The sequence below is a fragment of the Schistocerca gregaria genome, chromosome 3 (genome assembly GCF_023897955.1).
Source record: "Schistocerca gregaria isolate iqSchGreg1 chromosome 3, iqSchGreg1.2, whole genome shotgun sequence".
Classification (NCBI taxonomy): Eukaryota; Metazoa; Arthropoda; class Insecta; order Orthoptera; family Acrididae; genus Schistocerca; species Schistocerca gregaria.
In genome coordinates, this window is record NC_064922.1 from 144,851,605 (window position 1) to 144,871,427 (window position 19,823).

A 19,823-nucleotide genomic window follows, 5' to 3' on the forward strand; every position below is an offset into this window, starting at 1 on the left:
CTGCTTGCTCAATATACAGATTGAATAACATCGGGGATAGGCTACAATACTGTCTCACTCCCTTCCCAACCACTGCTTCCCTTTCATACCCCTCGACTCATAACTGCCATCTGGTTTCTGTACAAATTGTAAATAGCATTTCGCTCCCTGTATTTTACCCCTGCCACCTTCCGAATTTGAAAGAGAGAGAAAGTTTTTGACAATGTTTATTGGAATTCTAAGTCTACAAATGCTAGAAACGTAGCTTTGCCCTTCCTTAATCTAGCTTCTAAGGTAAGTCGTAGGGTCAATATTGCCTCACGTGTTCCAACACTTCTACGGAATCCGAACTGATCTTCCCTGAGGTCGGCTTCCACTAGTTTTTCCATTCGTCTGTAAAGAATTCGCGTTAGTAGTTTGCAGCTGTGACTTATTAAACTGATAGGCGAAATACCCTCAGACTTCAAGAAGAAGATGATAGATAATTCCAGTCCCAAAGAAAGCAGGTGTTGATAGATGTATGAGACAGTTCGGTAATTTTCACATCTTGCTCACCAGATGGTAGAGTTTTGTCAGGACTGGCTCTCCCAAGGCTGTCAGTAGTTCCAATGGAATGTTGTCTACTCTGGGGGCCTTGTTTCGTCTCAGGTCTTTCAATGCTCTGTCGAACTCTTCGTGCAGTATCGCATCTCCCATTTCATCTTCATCTACATCCTCTTCTATTTCCATACTATTGTTCTGAAGTACATCGCCCTTGTATAGACCCTCTATATACTCCTTCCACATTTCTGCTTTCCCTTCTTTGCTTAGAACTGGGTTTCCATCTGAGCTCTTGATGTTCATAGAAGTGGTTCTCTCATCTCCAAAGGTCTCCTTAATTTTCCTGTAGGCAGTATCTATCTTACCCCTAGTGAGATAAGCCTCTAAATCCTTATATTTGTCCTCTAGCCATGCCTGCTTAGCCATTTTGCACTTCCTGTCGATCTCATTTTTGAGACGTCTGTATTCCTTTTTGCCTGCTTCATTTACTGCATTATTGTATTTTCCCCTTTCATCAATTAAATTCATTATTTCTTCTGTTACCCATGGATTTCTACTAGCCCTCGTCTTTTTACCTACTTGATCCTCTGCTGCCTTCACTACTTCATCCCTCAAAGCTACCCATTCTTCTTCTGTATTTCTTTCCCCCATTCCTGTCAATTGCTCCCTTATGCTCTCCCTGAAACTCTGTACAACCTCTGGTTTAGTCAGTTTATCCAGGTCCCATTTCCTTAAATTCCCACCTTTTTCCAGTTTCTTCAGTTTTAATCTACAGGTCATAACCAATAGATTGTGGTCATAACCAATAGATCTGCCCCTGGAGATGTCTTACAATTTAAAACCTGGTTCCTAAATCTCTGCCCCAGTCCATGACAGGCTTCAGATAGATTATATAATGTTAAGACAGAGAAATAAAAAAGGAAGCCGTCTGGTAGAATTTTGCACGGAGCACAACTTAATCATGACTAACACTTGGTTCAAGAATCATAAAAGAAGGCTGTATACATGGAAGAAACCTGGAGATACTATTCACCTACTATGTTTCCTTCTCTCCCTTTTGCTGCAACCTAATTCCAGTCACCCATGACTATTAAATTTTCACCACCCTTCAGTATCTGAATAATTTCTTTAATTTGATCATACATTTCTTCGTCATCTGCAGGGCTAGTTGGCATATAAACTTGTACTACTGTAGTAGGTGTGGGTTTCGTATCTATCTTGGCCACAATAATGCGTTCACTATGCTGTTTGTAGTAGCTTAACCGCATTCCTATTTTCCTATTCATTATTAAACCTACTCCTGCATTACCCTTATTTGATTTTGTGTTTATAACCCTGTATTCACCTGACCAAAAGTCTTGTTCCTCCTGCCACCGAACTTCACTAATTCCCACTATATCTAACTTTAACCTATCCATTTCCCTTTTTAAATTTTCTAACCTACCTGCCCGATTGAGTGATCTGACATTCCACCCTCCGATCCGTAGAACGCTAGTTTTCTTTCTCCTGATAACGACATCCTCTTGAGTAGTCCCCACCCGGAGATCCAAATGGGGGACTATTTTACCTCCACAATATTTTACCCAAGAGGACGCCATCATCATTTAATCATACAGTAAAGCTGCATGCCCTCGGGAAAGATTACGGCCATAGTTTCCCCTTGCTTTCAGCTGTTCGCAGTACCAGCACAGCAAGGCCGTTTTGGTTATTGTTACAAGGCCACATCAGTTAATCATCCAGACTGTTGCCCCTGCAACTACTGAAAAGGCTGCTGCCCCTCTTCGGGAACCACACGTTTGTCTGGCATCTCAACAGATACCCCTCTGTTGTGGTTGAACCTACGGTACGGTTATCTGTATCGCTCAGGCATGCAAGCCTCCCCACCAACGGCAAGGTCCTTGGTTCATGGATTTGACGCATTAATACACACATTTTAGATACATTAACGAAGGGTGTGTGAGTACTAACCATTTCGATTAGTTACAGATACAAGATGGATTATAAACAAAGTAAGTTTATTTTAAAACAACACTTCATATAGTAGCATCTATGCTGCCTGTTTCTCATTCAACTCTTCATATATTAGCAATAAAGTACATAATATTGTCGCCAAGAAGTATACAAATTGTACAAACTCTCAGGGTTGATTGAACTTATCGCAATGTTTTCATTGGAGGATAACATACATTTACGTTTTTCTATCATCATGGAATCACACTGTAGACTGTATCAATGGGACGAAAGCAGCCATGGTCAGGAAACGACCGAATCGAATGTTATAAGCGGAAATTGCTCCGGGGTGCCTGGCAGTCGCCCTTCTGCTCCAGGCCCTTCGTTGTCTTACTTGGGGAGAAATTAGAATGGCTCGAAGAAAACAACTGCTCATACCTCTTCCGGTATGCATATTCACTGAACCATTTTGCTAACTTTTGCTGATGTGAAATGCATCTCTTCTACTGAACTACTACTCATAGCTCATTAGGTATGCTTTTTTAGAGCCCTTGTTTACTGGATATGTTTGTTTTTTCGGTTACACTACTTAATCCCAAAACATGACGACTTCTACTGCAAATTCTTGGCTTTTCCACTGTCAGAGGTATCAAAACTACTTTCGCATGCAAATTTAGACTCGGTCGTTTCTAGACGAGATGGGTCGGAGTGATATATATATCCCTCTCCATCACCTCTGAGAGTTTGTAAGATCATCACGGACCAACCCCGAATGGCTCGCATTCTCTATGCGTTTTTCATTCACGCCACCATTTACAACAGTGATCTAACACTCCCTATAGAGGAAAGATTCTGTTTAAACGGACCTAGCGGTTCGTTAACCCTATACGGACTTCAGTGTCGTCATCTGTTGCAGGACGGAAGTGTAGACTAGATGAATATCAGAAGATCGGTTTTCTTTTGGAATACAAATACTGACACCTTTTTGTTGTGATCGGTACATGTTTCATTAACAGGGAAAGTAATCCTGAATTAATCTGTGTTTTTCTGTTGCAGGAAACCTACACGAAGGAGAAGCACGAGATGGTGTCTGCGTGGGTGCTGCAGCATTTCGGAAGCGCCCAGGACCGCTGCAGGTGGACGGAGGGGCTGCACGAAGAAGCCGTCAACACACAGGTGGCAGAGGTAACGTACTGCGAAAGCTTTAGCTATACAACCAGTGGTAGGTACAACAATAATATAAATAAAAGTAGTGTGGTTATATATCAAAGACTGAATCGTTGTGCCTCAATCTGACGTGCAATTGAAATTTTCATGTGTGTGTTTACACCCTGTAAGCGTATTGTCATATCGCTGGCTTAGTTGTGGTGTATCTTTGCGGGCAGCCGCGTCTGTAGAGAGTCGAGCACGGGACACGAAACTGTTACGTTGTGTTGTGTAATGTTTAGCTCTGCCATGTGAGAAGCATTGTTAGCACTTGTAGCAACACTTCAACCTGAATACTATTACAGTAAAGTGATTAAATATGGAAGTAATTCAGAGGAAAGTGCGTCAAGATGTAATTAAAACTGAGCAGTGCCGCTGATAACGTATTTGGTACTGTGCGACACGCAACGAGAGGATACACAATCATCCGCGCCGTGTTCGGTCTCCCAGAATGAACTTATGTGAATCAGTAGAAATTAAAGATAAATAAAGATAAATAAAGATAAAGATAAATAAAGATAAATAAAGATAAAGATAAATAAAGATAAATAAAGATAAAGATAAATAAAGATAAATAAAGATAAATAAAGATAAATAAAGATAAAGATAAATAAAGATAAATAAAGATAAAGATAAATAAAGATAAATAAAGATAAATAAAGATAAATAAAGATAAATAAAGATAAATAAAGATAAATAAAGATAAATAAAGATAAATAAAGATAAATAAAGATAAATAAAGATAAATAAAGATAAATAAAGATAAATAAAGATAAATAAAGATAAATAAAGATAAAGAAAGATAAAGAAAGATAAAGAAAGATAAAGAAAGATAAAGAAAGATAAAGAAAGATAAAGAAAGATAAAGAAAGATAAAGAAAGATAAAGAAAGATAAAGAAAGATAAAGAAAGATAAAGAAAGATAAAGAAAGATAAAGATGCCTCCAGTAGCATTAAAGTCCAACATATCATTGATTATCTGGATATTTCAATCAGGGAAATAAAATTCTCATAACTTTCAACACCTTAAATATCATTAAAGAAAACCTAAGTAAGAGCTGTATTTCATTCTGATTTAGCTAACTCATCTCCACATATTTACACAACGAACGAATTACCATCTCAAATTTTTAATGGAACAATCAGTCCCACAATCTGGGCCTAACACTACGAATCCAGGCTCTGCCTGTCGACCCCAAAAGTGCAAGCATATCTTGGGACCCTGTAGGCGTGCAACTACATGCTTAGCGAAGTCTGAGGAACTTGCATGCTCTGTGGCAGAAATACTAAGTTGAATAAGACGAGCGAATTTTACATTGGAACGACAAATGTGAAATCATTGCGAAAATTTGGTGAACACTAAGGATTGACAATTTGTTGGACTACCAAAACATCACAATCCTTGTGTTCAGAACACGCATTACCAGGACAAATGTGATATTTTCTTGCTCATATTCACGGATTCCCTTTTTTCATAGATCCTATACCCCACATTGTTCATAACAATGTTTGGAACACATTTTATTGTAAACAAGAAGATAATCGAACCAGTAGTGAATTTTTCTTGGGTATCAAGTAACTGGCTGCTGTTGTCACATACGAGATGGCCGCATGTACTTTGCTATGGGGCAAAGGCTTCACCCTGATCAAAGAGTGAGTATTGACATAGTCCAGAAAAACTGACCAATTTTGGGGCCTTCTAGAGAAGGAGAAGGTGGACATAATTTACTTCTATTCCACGTCAGCTTACAGTCGTCAACGAAAATCTTAATTACAAAGAATATTATGAACCGGTACATGGAAGGAGCAAGACATTTTGAATTTGTTTGATACTAACTGAAGACTAAACGTTTAACACAGTTCGACAAAACCAAACTAAGTAAAGAGGAGACACGGCCTCCACTTGGAAACTCCAACGATGAGAAATCGTCTACATGCCTCATTTCAGGACTGCTATGAAGGAAATTTGGAATATTGAAGTTCAGAGAGGTACGAAGTATCATGTAGATAATTACCTCTCCAGGATTAAAATGAATTTCATTCCTCACAGAAAGGCTCCAACAGCTGGAAAGAACGAATGCAGAAATGATGTGGCAGAATTACAAATCAATAAACAAGTATTGGGAGTGTGCCATCAGCAACGAACATTTCAGTCTTAGAGCTGGACAGAGAGTACCATACAACAGACAATACAAGAAGCAGCTACTGTATAAACCTTGAAATTTCGCAAACAGAAACGTAGGTGGTGCAACGAGACCTCGGACCAAAATTACGCCTATAGAACATTCGTTGAAAAAATGAAACTCATGAATATTTTAACTCCTCTTGTCTAATTCGGAAGCACGCAACCCCTGTGATCGGACTTTTAAGGCCATTATTTGAGAAACAACGGATGGAACGTATTGATCAGTGTATTCTAAAGAACAATCTCAGGGATTTTCAATCAAATTTTCAAGTCTAATCTGAAAGTGTAACAACCCCCTACCATGTGCTTTAGGGGATTATATATTTTGTTCATGTCCAGCATTGCATTTTTCCCCCCTAATCTTGGCAGTGGGCTTAAAAAACCTGCGAAAATAGATGTGGGGATGTGCATTTGTCGCTACTCGAGTAGCTTGTCATACGGTTGATTCCCTTTTGGTTCATTCTAAGACAGAAATTAAACAGATCATGGACGCCCAAAGAAATAATGTAGCAGATGAAAGGAATCAATTATCGCAGATTCCCTGGAGCTGGTCAATGAATACATTCTGAACATACCAGCTGAGCCTTTAGAGGATACGAGACCAGATCTCTGTATCTCCTGAGAGGCTATCGGTGCTAGTCCACCAACTCCATAAAAATGGATGCTCAAAACGTTATCAACAGTTGAACGGATATTACTGAGACGTTTCTCGAAGTTTCGTACGAGTGGGGGTTCTTGCACCCATGTCTCTGATGAGCACTGAACGTCGAGGGAAAAACATTGCGTCGAGGGCAACCTATTGGGTCCTACAAATTAAGAAATCTTCGAGTCGCTCACATATCTGTGAACCTGTTTCATATGCTTCTACATTCTTTAACCGTCTGCAGTGGGGCACCGTGTCAAACGCTTTCCACAAATCTAGAAATATGAAATGTGCCGGCTGCCCTTCATCCACAGTTCGCGATGTATTATGTGAGAAAAGGGCAAATAGAATTTCGGACGAGTTATTCTCTTTAAAAACATGATGATTCGCGGACATAAGGTACTCGGTCGCAAGAAAATTTATTACGTTTGAATTGTAGATATGTTGAAAGATATCGCACCAAACCGATGTTGCGAATGTTGCTGTGTAATTTTGCGCACCCGTTCTTTTGCCCTTCCTACAAACAGGAGTCGCCTGTGTTTTTTTTCCAGTTGCTTGTGGCTTTGCCGTAATTATCGCGAATCTTTTCCCGAGCGCATTGTCCCCTTGCTTAGCTTGCGGAGTATTCTTTGAGAAATCCAAAAATGTGCAAAAAATGTGTGTGAAATTTTACGGGACTTAACTGCTAAAATCATCAGCCCGTAAACTTACACACTACTTAACCTAAATTATCCTAAGGACAAACACAACCATGCCCGAGGGAGGACTCGACCCTTCCCTGGGATCAGCCGCACAGTCTACGGCTGCAGCGCCCCCTCAGACCGCTCGGCTAATCCCGCGCGGCTTTGAGAAATCCAATTGGAATTCCATCCAGGCCTGGTGACTGAATTGCTTTCAACTATTCCAGTTGTTTCCTTGCGCCACGAATGCTTATTACCACGTCGTCTACACGGGTGCCTGTTCGATGGTCAAACGACGGTACGTTCGTACGATTCTCCTCCGTGAACGGTTTATTGAACGTGAAATTTAAAACTTCGGCTCTCGTTTGGTATCTCCACCTACCTCACCAGGCTGGTCGAGAAGTGACTGCCAGAGAACCCGAGAAAATCTTCCATCCAGATCTTTTGCTAAGGTGTAACGATGGTAGTAGTTGTATGCTTTGCGTGTAATCTTGTCACAGACGCACGAATCTCTAGCAATCTTTGCTTACCGTTATTTGTGCGTTCTCTTTTGAACCGAGACTGCAATAGAATTTGCTTCCACAGTGGTTTCCGAATCTCGTTGTTAAAACATGATATGTCTTTTCTGTCCTTAATCCAGATCACTGATTAACAGTATGTTTAAACTTTCCCATAATTCCACTGGGTTTATCTAACTGGAGCTGGATAATGACGATTCACTGTCTAAGTGAGATGATAACACCCGCTTACCTGCTCCTCATAGCAAAACACACTCCTAGCCTTCTTGATTGATTTATTGACTTTTGTAACCATAGTCGCTGTAATGACATAAAAACGCCCGTCTGCATACTGGTGGCAGTAATTAGGTCCGGCCTATTTGTAGCTACAAGGTCTGAGGTATTTCCATTGCATGTGGGCTACCGAACTAGTTGCTCAAGACAAACATTTTGAACGTGTTTTCTGAAAACTTAATATCTACAGCTATCGTATAAAACCTATGCGCAAAGTCCGTAGAAGGGCAAACAACTACAAGAACACCGATCTTACTCCTAGACTACGTACGTGCACAATGCCTGAATTTGATAGTGCCTTCAAGGTTCAGTTTCCTTGCGGGAACCTGATTCTTGGTAGTTCTCTGGAAGGCTTAACGTCAGTGGGAAATATTGTTTGTTATTACAGTTTCTGCTACGTCATCGGGTATGTATGATAAAAGAAGTCAGCAAAAGGTATTAAATACTTTTACTGATTGAGAGGTTAATTCTGCCGAAGCTGATTTTATTTACAATTGGTGACTAAAATATACAACCGCAGTCAAAACCACAGTTCAGGGGTACCTAACATAACGATACCTTCCCACACGGATATCCTGATCTGAATATGGATATATAATCGAAAGCGCTCCCCACAGACAAGTAGAAGCGACATGGATTCTTTTAAAATCGACTTTAAAACTATCAGTCCCTTATGTTCTATTCTAGACGACATAGATCATGCCTGGTTCCCCCAATGCTATGACAGGTTATGGGTCTACATCTACAAGATTACTGTGCAATTCACAGTTAAGTGCCTGGGAGAGATTTCATCGAACCACCTTCAAGCAATTTCCCTACTCCCTCTTTTGATGAATTGTGGATGTGGGACAGCGACTAGTCGAATATTTACCAAGGAAATTTGCACGTTTCGAGTAGTTATTTTATTTGACGGCGTTATTGAGACGCCGAAACTAGTCATCTTCAGGCCCCATACGCACTTCATGTGTTGTCAAGTCGTCGAAGGAAACACTGGAATAACGAATTCAGTGTATCCAGATACCGATAGTATGCTAGTATTGATGCATCTGATTGTCTTGTACATGAAGGGCATATGGGCCCTGAAGATGATATTTATTTAGACAACTAGTTTCGGCGTCTAAGTAATAACTTCTCAAAACGTATGGATGTGTGGCGATTTTCCTTCATAAAAATTTCTGTGGTGTTTCACTATCGAACAACACACGGGGAAAGTGAACAATTAAACCTATCTGAGCCAGCTCTGATTTATTTTATTATGATCGTCGTTCCTCCCATGAATGTGGGCACCAAAAAAAAAAAAAAAAAAAAAAAAAAATTGTTTATAGGTTGAGCAGAAAGGTGGTGACTGAAGCCCCCTGAGGTGGTCTTGTCGCAACGGAAAACGCCTATTTTCTAATTATTGCCACCCCAATTGACGTATCACGTCCGTGGCACACTCCCCCCTATTACGCAATAACACAAAACGAGCTGCTCTATTCTGGACTTTTTTGGTGTCCTCTGTCGATATTATCTGATGCGGATCCCACACCACGTAGCAGTGCCCCAAAAAAGGACGCATCAGTGTAGTGGGGGGGGGGGGGGGGGGGGGCAGCCTCTTTGGTAGACCTGTTGCATGTTCTCAGTGTTCTGCCTATAAATTGCAGGCTTAGGTTTGCTTTACCCATAACATTATCTATGTGATCGTTACAACTTACTGATTACAGTTACGAATAATTAAGTATTCAGTTGAGTCTGTAGCCTTTAAATTTCTGATTTATCGTGTAACCGAAACTTAGCCGATTTCTTGTAGTAGTCATGTGGATGAATTCATACTTTTCATGACAGAGTCAGTTGCGCCGTACAGGTACATGAAAGTAAATGACAGGATAATGTGCAGATTAATAGGACTACTCAGAAGGTCTGCTAAACAGCAACAGCAAAGGGTTATTACACTTTCTTGGGAAACGGCAGAAATCACTTCTGTTTTACTCGATGACTTTCCGTCAGTTAGTAAAGACTATGACTGTTCTGACAGGAAATCACGAATCCAGTCGCACAACAGACGATAGGCCATACACGTGCAATTTGTTTAGAACTCGTTTGTAAGGCCCCCCCCAGGGGCTCAGCATTCATTTGCTGAGTACGGGCTTGGCGACCCCGGGGTCCTGAGCTGGAGACTGGTCAGCGCCGCCAGTCTCCTGTCACCGTAACCCCCGGACATGCTTCAGCGACCACCGCAGTGCGCGGCGGTGGAATGTTGTGTGCTGCGGGGAATGGTAATCTTGGCTTGACCGCCTGGATTGCGAGGAAGGCCAACCTCTATAAAAAAAAAAAAAACCTTAATCTTACGGTGTGCTGTGCGCCTATACGATGCATGGCTTTTGGGGTGGAACAGTCGCAAGCGGGCAACCCCTGGGGCACCTGCCGCACGCTAATTGTATAAGGCTTACTCAGGCACGCGGGGATCTGTCTGAGCGGACCTGTAGTTCCCTAGCTGCTCGTGGGACGGCAATGGACCCTTAGACCTCTACATTTCCCCATACCAGTGGCTTGGGTGGGTCACTGGTAGGAAAACACACTCCATCGAAAAAGCGGCTACGCGCTGCGAGTCCTCCAGCGCCTGGTGTTACTAGAGATTTAACAGACTGTAGTAACGGAGCACATGCTGATAACCAGAATGTGTTTTTGATTATTAAAAGGAAGGAGGGTAGCTTTGAGAGGGTTTCTCCCTTTTACATCCACAAGGGTCTTGAGGGAATTGCAGGAACACTGAAATCTGAAGCGACTGCACAATGGGACTCTGTTAGTTGAGACTTCTAGTTCCCATCAAGCTGCTTCCCTTCGGAAAGCAACCTGTCTAGGAGAGTACGCTATCGAGACCTAACTCCACTCCACTTTCAACTATAGTAAGGGTATTGTGACGTGTAGGGACTTTGTAGATATCCCCATAGACGAATTATAATCTGAGTGGGCTGACGAAGGTATTGTTGACGTGCAGCATATTATGAAACGAGTCGATGGGGAACTCGTCAAATCTGACTCGCTCTGGGAGTCTCGGGCAACTGAACGTGAGAATAAACATGTTAAATCGGGGTCTTTCGTTTGCCAGTACGGCCATATTTCCCCAACCCAATGCGTTGTTTTAAATGTCAGCGCTTCGGGCATACTACGTTAGGGTGCAATGGCATAGCCACTTGTGGTAAATGTGGTCAGCCTGCCCATGACGGAGCCGATTGTTCAACGCCTGTGAAGTGCGTGAATTGCTCTGGGAGTCACCCTGTCTGGAGCCGGGTCTGCCCCATCTATCTCGAGGAACGGAAGATACAGGAGATGAAAACAAAGGAGGTTGCATCGCCTTAAAGAGCTTCTTGGCCTCACCATAGGGGATGCGCTTAGATGTTTTGAACATCTTTCTCTTCCGCTCTGCAGAAACCGGTGCAGTTGGCCACTGTTGCTACACAAACGGAGGTTGCTAGTGTCAGCACTAATACCTGCGTTTGCCAGTGCACTTGTGCTGCTGCGGCTGTTTTGCAACCTGTAGCTCTCCCCACAACGTTGGACAAGGCCGTGGTTGCTGACATTGGGGTACTTCCTGCCCCTCCCCATATGGCACCTTCTGCCCAGGCGAGTAAAGCTCCAACTGTTGACAAGGTTCTGTATTCCAAGCCCCCCAAGACGAAGACGCCGAAGGTGAAGGTTTTGCCACCTGAGGAGACTAGTCAGTACGATGGCATCGTCATCTGTTTGACCATGTCCGACATCTCCCTTGGGTCGCCATCGGAGCTGATGGACATTCATGTCGACCGGGAGCGATATTCTCGCCCCAGGAATAAATTTCCGGCCAGTACGGGCTCTCCTCCAAAGCACAGAGGCAGGGTGAAAATTCAAGCACCCTGATCACTGGCTCCCATATTACAGTGGAACCTGAATGGGTTCAGGACGCATGTGGCCGAATTACAACTCCTTGTGCCCTTTGTGCTTATGTCTCCAAGAGACATTTTCAGGCCACTTATGCTCCTCCTTTACGGGGCTATACCGTGTATCGAAAAGATGATCTGATGGGGAAAAGAGCAAAGGGTGGTGTTGCGGTTTTTGTCAGTGACATGCACCCCTCATCTGAGCTCCCTCTAGTTACAGACTTGCAAGCAGTTGCAGTTGACATTCTTGTGGGTCGGAGGCTCACAGTCTGTTCAGTTTATTTACCGCCTCAGCATGCAATAGACTGAGGCTCTCACAGACCTTATTAGCCAACTCCCCCGCCCATTTCTTTTTCTGGGGGACTTCAATGCTCATAATGTCTTATGGGGCTCTCCGACTACTTGCCCCAGGGTTCGCATTCTGGAAATCCTCATGATGTCTGAAGAACTGTGCATCCTTAACTCTGGTGCTCCCACTCATTTCTGTACTGCTTCAGGGTCGTCATCAGCTATTGACCTTTCCTTTTGCTCTCCAGCATTCGCGGATTCTGCGCTGTGGGAGGTTGCTGCTGACGTCCATTCTAGTGACCACTTCCCCTTTTGGATTCGCCTCGTCGATGAGGCTATGGCATTACCAGTGCAGCCCCGGTGGCACCTCTGCAGAGCTGACTGGACACTTTTCAGCCAACCGGCTGTTTTGGAACACCGTGCCAGCGTCCACGAATGGGTAGACCATGTTACAGCCGTGATCTCACATGCTGCTGAATTATCAATCCCACAGTCATCCCAAGAGGCGTCCTGTCCCTTGGTGGACCACTGAGTGCCGTTCAGCCATCCGAGCCCGCCGTACAGCTCTGCGCCGCTTCAAGTGCCGTCCCTCAGCTGACAATCTTGCAGCCTTACGGGTGGCAAGGGCCAAGGCGCGGCGAGTGATTAAAGAGAGCAAACGACGGTCATTGCAATCGTTCTCGAACTCCATCTCCTGCTCCACTAGTTCTACGAAAGTATGGGAAGCCATCAGGAGGATTTCCGGGAAACTCAGCCAACTACCTGTCACGGCATTGCTCCATCAGGGATGTCTCCTCACGGCGCTGAGAGACATTGCCCAGACACTGGCCATGCATTCTGCGTAATCTACTGCCACTATTAACTGTGATCCAGATTTCTGCCGCTACCGCACTGCCACCGTGAGGGATCACTTGGACTTCCGGTCTCCAAATTCTGAACCCTACAACTGCCCCTTCACAATGTGGGAACTGGATTCGGCGCTGTCTGTGGCTCATGATATTGCGCCAGGTGATGACCAAATCCTGTACAGCATGCTGCAGCACTTGGTGCTGCCATCGAAAGAAGTTCTCCTGAATTGTTTTAATATGATACGGTCATCCAGCACGTACCCTGACTCGTGGAGGGACGCAATTTTGATTCCCCTCCTCAAACCGGGAAAGGACTGAATGCATCCCAGTAGTTATCGAAGTATTGCTTTGACGAGCTGTGTCGGGAGGACGTTGGAACGCATGGTCAACCGTCGCCTGGTTTGGCAGCTCGAGATCAGGCAGCTCCTTAGCCACTCTCAGTGTGGCTTTTGGAGATGTCGTTCAACTATCGACAACTTGACCTAGCTTGAGGCGGCCATCCAACAGGCCTTCCTACGTAACCAGCAATGTCTAGGTGTATTCTTTGATATTAATAAGGCGTATGACACTACTTGGCGCCGCCTTATCCTCAATCAACTCCATGAGTGGGGCTTTTGTGGCCATCTCCCGATCTTCAGTCCTTTCTTTCCCACCGCCTCTTTCGATATCGGGTTGGTAATGTGCTATCTGATTTGTACGTGCAGGAGAATGGTGTTCCTCAGGGAAGCGTTTTAAGTGTCACCCTCTTGGCCATCGCCATTAACAGTATCACGTCCACTATCCGGAGTCCGGCCCAGTGCTCCTTGTTTGTGGACGATTTTGCTGTTTTCTGGTCTTCCTCCAGTCTTGTCACTGCTAGTCGGCAGCTGCAGCTTACGATGAAGCGATTAGAGGCATGGACTGCGAAGATGGGTTTTACCTTTTCTGCAGACAAATGTGAGCGTCTCTAAAAATGAGAATGGTGTCCCTCAGACGCAATTCAGGGGAGGAAAAAGCACGTCGAGAACGATTAAAATGAACACACAGTGAGGTTCCTGGGCCTCACTTTTGATTCCAAGTTGTCGTGGTTGCCTCACCTTAAAGGCCTCAAGATGTGGGCCCTGAAGGCGCTGAATATTTTGAAGTGTCTGCAGCAGATGCATCCGATCTGCTCCCCAGGACCGATGACTCAGTTTTATAGGGCTTTCGTCTGATAGCGTCTTGATTACGGTTGCACCGTGTATGGGTCAGCAAGGCCGCCTTATCTGAAGATTCTTGACGCAGTAAACCATGACGGTATCAGGCTGGCCACTGGTGCCTTCCGTACCAGTCCCATCCCCAGCCTGTGCGCTGAGGCAGGGGAACTGCCACTCGCCATCCCGCCGAAACTCCTCATGGTGCGACGGGTGTCAATTCCTTGCCTGTTGTACCTCCCCTGCGTACCCTACCGTTGCCCGACTGCCTATGGAACGTCTCTCTTCCAGTCGTCCCAGGGCAACGAGACCATTTGGGATTCGTGCCAAGCATTTGCTTGAGTCCCTTGGTGTGGAGCATGTGGCCCCACAAAGACAAGGTTTTACCCACATGCCTCCCTGGTTGCTCCAAAGGCCCAGCGTCCTTTTAGACTTGTCAGAGTACCGGAGGAGCTGCACTCCTGCGTTTGTTTTTACCTCCTCATTTTCCAATATTTTACACCAGCATCCCGACCATGTACCAGTATTTACGGATGGCTCTAAACAGGGGAAGTCTGTTGGTTGTGCTGTTGTTTTCCCTGATCGAGTCGTCAAGTTACGGCTTCCTGCGGCATTTACCATCTTTGATGCCAAATTGTTTGCGATTTTGTGGGCATTGGAGCGGATGAGATGTGTTCCCAGTCTGAAGTTCCTCATCTGTTCTGACTCCCTGAGTGCCCTTCAGACCATGCAACACTTGTACCCAGCGGATACGGTCGTCCAGAACATCCATGATGCCCTACTCCACCTGCAACGGCAGGGGAAGGAGGTTTGTTTCTTCTGGGTGCCGGGGCACGTGGGTATTAGGGGAAACGAACTGGCGAATGTGGCTGCCAAAGATGCATGTTCCCTCCCTCACGTTGTTGGATGTGCCGTCCACCTCCATGCTGTAACCTCCCTTTTGCGTTTTCGTGTTATGTATCAATGGGAAGAGGAGTGGCTGGCAGTTTCTGACAATAAGCTGCGTCTGGTAAAGGCCACTACGCGACCATGGCGTACGTATTACCAACCATACAGGCGGGATGAGGTTCTCCTCACTCGCCTCCGCATTGGGCACAGTCCCTTAACGCATGGTTTTTTACTCCGGCGGGAGGACCCCCAATCTGCAGTGCTTGTGGCGTCCAGATTACTGTCCGCCACATTTTACTTGACTGTCCTTTATTCTCTGACCAGAGGGCGGTGGTTTCTTTGTCACCGGATTTGCCCTCTATTTTGCAAGACGACGCAGTGACTGTGGTTAAGATCTTACGGTTTTGTGTCCTGTCCAATCTGTTGCTTCGGATTTTAGGGAGAGGGTTTTAATGTGCTCCTTGGTGACTGGGTCACCCAGGTTTTAGGTAAGAGGTCCGCCAGTCACGATTACCTACTTGTTTCACTTCGATTTCTGTTCTCTTATCCTTGTGTTTCCTTTCCTTTTTTTAGTGCGTTTTGTCTCCTTTTGTTTTGCCTCTGTATGTGAGGATTTGGAACTGAATCAGGTCTGAGTCTTTTACCAGTTCTCCTTGTTCACTGTCCGTCTTCGTCCTTTCACCGCATGTGTTCCTGTTTCTATGCGTTTGGGCGCTGATGTCCACGCTGTTTAGCGCCCGAAAACCTCAAACACACACACACACACACACACACACACACACACACACACACACACACACACACACGCGCGCGCGCGCGTTTTTGAGGTATAGTGTGAAAAGCTTTCTGGAAATCTACAAATATGGAATCAATTTGACAACCCATGTCTATAGCGCTCATTATTGATGAGGATAAAGGGCTAGTCGTGTTGCACTAGAACGATCTTTTCTGCATTCGTGTTTGTCAGTAAATTGTTTCCTTGAAGGTAACTAGTAGACAGCCATGTTCGAAAACTGATTTGTAGTAAGATTTTAGAATATATACCCTGTTAGCAGTATGTTCAAAAATGTTTAAATGTGTGTGAATTCCTAAGGGACCATTCTGCTGAAGTCATTGGTCCCTAGGCTTACACACTACTTTAACTTATGATAACAACAACACACACCCCCATGCCCGAGAGCGGACTCGAACCTCCGGTGTGAGGGGCCGCGCAGTGCGTGAAATGGCGCCTCAAACCGCGCGGCGGATCAGTTAAACTGACGATCCCTTAACGTCTCAGAAAGTGTGTATTATTAGAGGGATGTGCGGAGAGTAAAAATGCAGAGGGAGACCAAGAGATGAATACAGCACGCAGGTTCAAATGGCTGTGAGTAGCAGTAGTTACTTAGAAATATAGAGGCTTGCACAGAATAGAGTAGCAGAGAGAGCTGCATCAAACGAGTCTTCAGACACCGTAATGCAGCACAACGTGTTTCATAGCTGCAGACTCTGAAATAAACAGTTGAAAATGGTCCTGCCGACATTAACATTTATTGGGTAGCATTCGAAGCATTGTAAATGTTATTAGCTTTATGGAATGATATTTTTGTGCTTCTTAATATATTAGTTATAATTATTAATACATTTCTTGTGTTACAAATTCATAAATGTCTAATTCTGTAGCGACAATCCAAATTTGTGATCTCAAGCTGTTTTACAGTACTGCTTATCTTTGTATACCACCAAGCCAGGTGGCGCAGTGGTTAGCACACTGGATTCATTCGGGAGGACGACGGTTGAATTCCGCGTCCGGCCATCCTGATTTAGGTTTTCCGTGATTTCTCTAAATCGCTCCAGGCAAATGACGGGATGGTTCCTTTGAAAGGGCACGGCCGACTTCCTTCCCCGTCCTTCCCTAATCCGATGAGATCGATGACCTCGCAATTTGGTCTCTTCCCCCAATTAAGCCAACCAACCCTTTGTATGCCTCTTTTGTGTCCTTTAGGGAAGTGTCAGTCCTTTTTTACAGAGTTGGCTACTAGCATAAGTGAACAGAAGAGAGGATGTTTGGGTGTTTGGTCTGTAGCTCTCGATAGCCACACGATTTACTACTGTACTGTTACCATTTGACCAATCGTTGAAGCTGCGATTGAGGTTTCCCATCTTGTACCAGGGGCTGACGAGGCAGGCAGCATGGAGTCAATTTCTGCATGACGCTGAAAGTACATCCCGAACAGTAGTATTCGTTGTGTTGATAATAGTCACCCAGTGAATGTATTTTCCCGAAGAAATGTACGCGCATTCTTGGCTCTGTAACTGCAAATTTCCCTTAACCTCATAAAAGCTGGTCGGCAATACAACGGACTTAATGTATTGGCATAAGCTGTCTCCGCCACATTGGTCGGGAAAGATGAAGCGCATAGATCGACTAGTAGGCGCTGGATCAAGAACGCCTATCACCTGAGAGGCCAGAGACACACCCACACGCAACAGGCCACCACCGCCCTCTCGACAGGATGTATTTAGGCCGCCGTCAGTCAGTGAGTCAGTCAGTCATCCGGTTTGCCATCTGTCAGTTTACTCGCAGAGCGGGTTTAGTTCGTCACATGTTACGACAGAGTACATTGCGACCAGATTAGTGACTATAGAGGGATTGTTACTGATGAACTTGTACCACAGACGTGAGCTCTATTCACGTTAAGTAGATATTCCAGTTCATATAAATAAAGACAGTATTAATCCAAGTGTGCATTCGTCTTGCAGAAAGTGGATACTGGCCACCCAAAACTGCGCGGACCCTCCCGCCAGACGTTAGAGTCCTCCATCGGGCATGGGTGTCCGTGTTGTTCTTAGCATAAGTTTGTTTAAGTAGTTTGTAATACTAGGGACCGATGACCTCAGCAGACTGATCCGTTAATAATTAACGTACATTCGAACATTTTTTTCCATCTATAACAACATCCTCTCCCTTCCTTCTTTGCGGTACAAGGCTCTGCAATGGCGAATGAGGATAATTCTGTGGCGATCGTTGTTTTGGCCTGCAGGGGTGATCATGTTCAGGTGTTACTATTTGCGAATTTTTGTTGTGTTCTTGTATGTACTGCAAGAGGGGAACCGCAGAACTAATCAAAATTTTTCTTTTCAGAGGCTGTGGTTGCTTTTTGATGCACATATTCGGATTAGTTGCCTTTAATTTGTTTGGAGGAGGAGGAGGAGGAGGAGGAGGAGGAGGAGGTGGTTAGTGTTTAACGTCCCGTCGACAACGAGGTCATTAGAGACGGAGCACAAGCTCGGGTGAGGAAAGGATGGGGAAGGATGGGGAAGGAAATCGGCCGTGCCCATCCCGGCATTTGCCTGAAGCGATTTAGGGAAATCACGGAAAACCTAAATCAGGATGGCCGGAGACGGGATTGAATCGTCGTCCTCCCGAATGCGAGTCCAGTGTGCTAACCACTGCGCCAACTGGATCGGTAATTTGTTTGGACTTTGTATCCAAGACAGTGTACCTTCAGTGTGTGCTTCTGAAACAAGACAGTGTAGTTAGCTAGCTTGCTTAAGGAATTTCGCCGACCAGTGTGGCCGAGCGGTTCTAGGCGCTTCAGACTGGAACCGCGCCACCGCTACGGTCGCAGGTTCGAATCCTGCCTAGGGCATGGATGTGTGAGATGTCCGTAGGTTAGTTAGGTTCAAGTAGTTCTAAGTCCATTAGTGCTCAGAGCCATTTGAACCATTTTAAGGAATGGGAAAGGCTAATAACTTTGTTTTTCAATATAACCTGCACTGCAATGCCCAGCCTAAGATTTTCCTGCCCCGCCCCATTCCAATTGCTTCAAGAGTGAAACTGAATTGCAAGAACTGCAAGATAATGGAGTAATTGCTCGAATTCCAGCTAGTCAATGGGCAAGTCCTCTCGTTTTTTTGCCCATGCCTTCTGGTCGCATTAACATTTAAGTCTACAGTCAACCCACAGACAACAGCTGACACCCGTAGCCTCCTCGACGAACTAATGGACAGACCAGGACGTTACTTTTCTATGACATTTTTGTTATGCGTATTTGCACATTCCATTAGATGAAAAATTACGAACAGTCCTATGTGCGTATTTACAACAAACACTTTCCAAGTATTTGCATTTGCCCTTCAGCAGTGCTTCCGCACACGCCATTTTTCAACGTTACTTGGAACAGCTGACTACAAAAGAGTCATTTTGTTTTAACTACTTGACGAAATTGTTGTGTCAGGTTGTACTCTAAAGGAACACATTGCCATTTGCGTACTCTTTTTCGATCGTTTTCAGAATCTGGACTCAAGTGACTTTTTTCAAATCGAACTACAATACTGAGGTCATGTGCTAAACAGTCAGGGTGTTCACCCCTTCCAATCTCATTTGATTGCAGTCTGTGACCTGCCCCTGTACCCCGCAGATTTCCAGCCAGTCCTAGGCAAGATGACATACTACATTCGGGTCATACCCAATGCTGCTCAGATCGCGGCTCCATTGAACCGCTTGTTTCACGAAAATGTACCTATTGTGTGGACTAAAGACTGTCACGACACATTTCAGTAAGTCAAAAATGCCTTGCTCAGTGACAGGTTTTTAGTGCATTCTGATTCTGCAGTTTTTCAAGTTGATGCTTCCTGTTACGGAATCAGCGCTGTGTTTTGGCAGAGAATTGGTGCACAAGACAGACCAATTGCTTTTGCTTCAAAGTTGTTACCTCAAGCTTAGTGCAAGGGGCTCTCGTTATTGCCTACGGTGTGACCGAGTTTCATCACAG

The 19,823-nt window shown here is 44.6% G+C and overlaps 1 protein-coding gene across 1 annotated transcript in view; it reads left to right on the top strand.

The window, feature by feature from the left end:
• The window catches only part of LOC126355289 (mineralocorticoid receptor-like), a 196,076-nt gene that overhangs the window by 99,889 nt on the left and 76,364 nt on the right, over window positions 1-19,823 (top strand). The window contains exon 3 of the mRNA XM_050005578.1: window positions 3,526-3,659. Coding sequence (XP_049861535.1) covers window positions 3,526-3,659 — 134 coding nt within the window. The remainder of the gene's footprint in view (window positions 1-3,525; window positions 3,660-19,823) is intronic.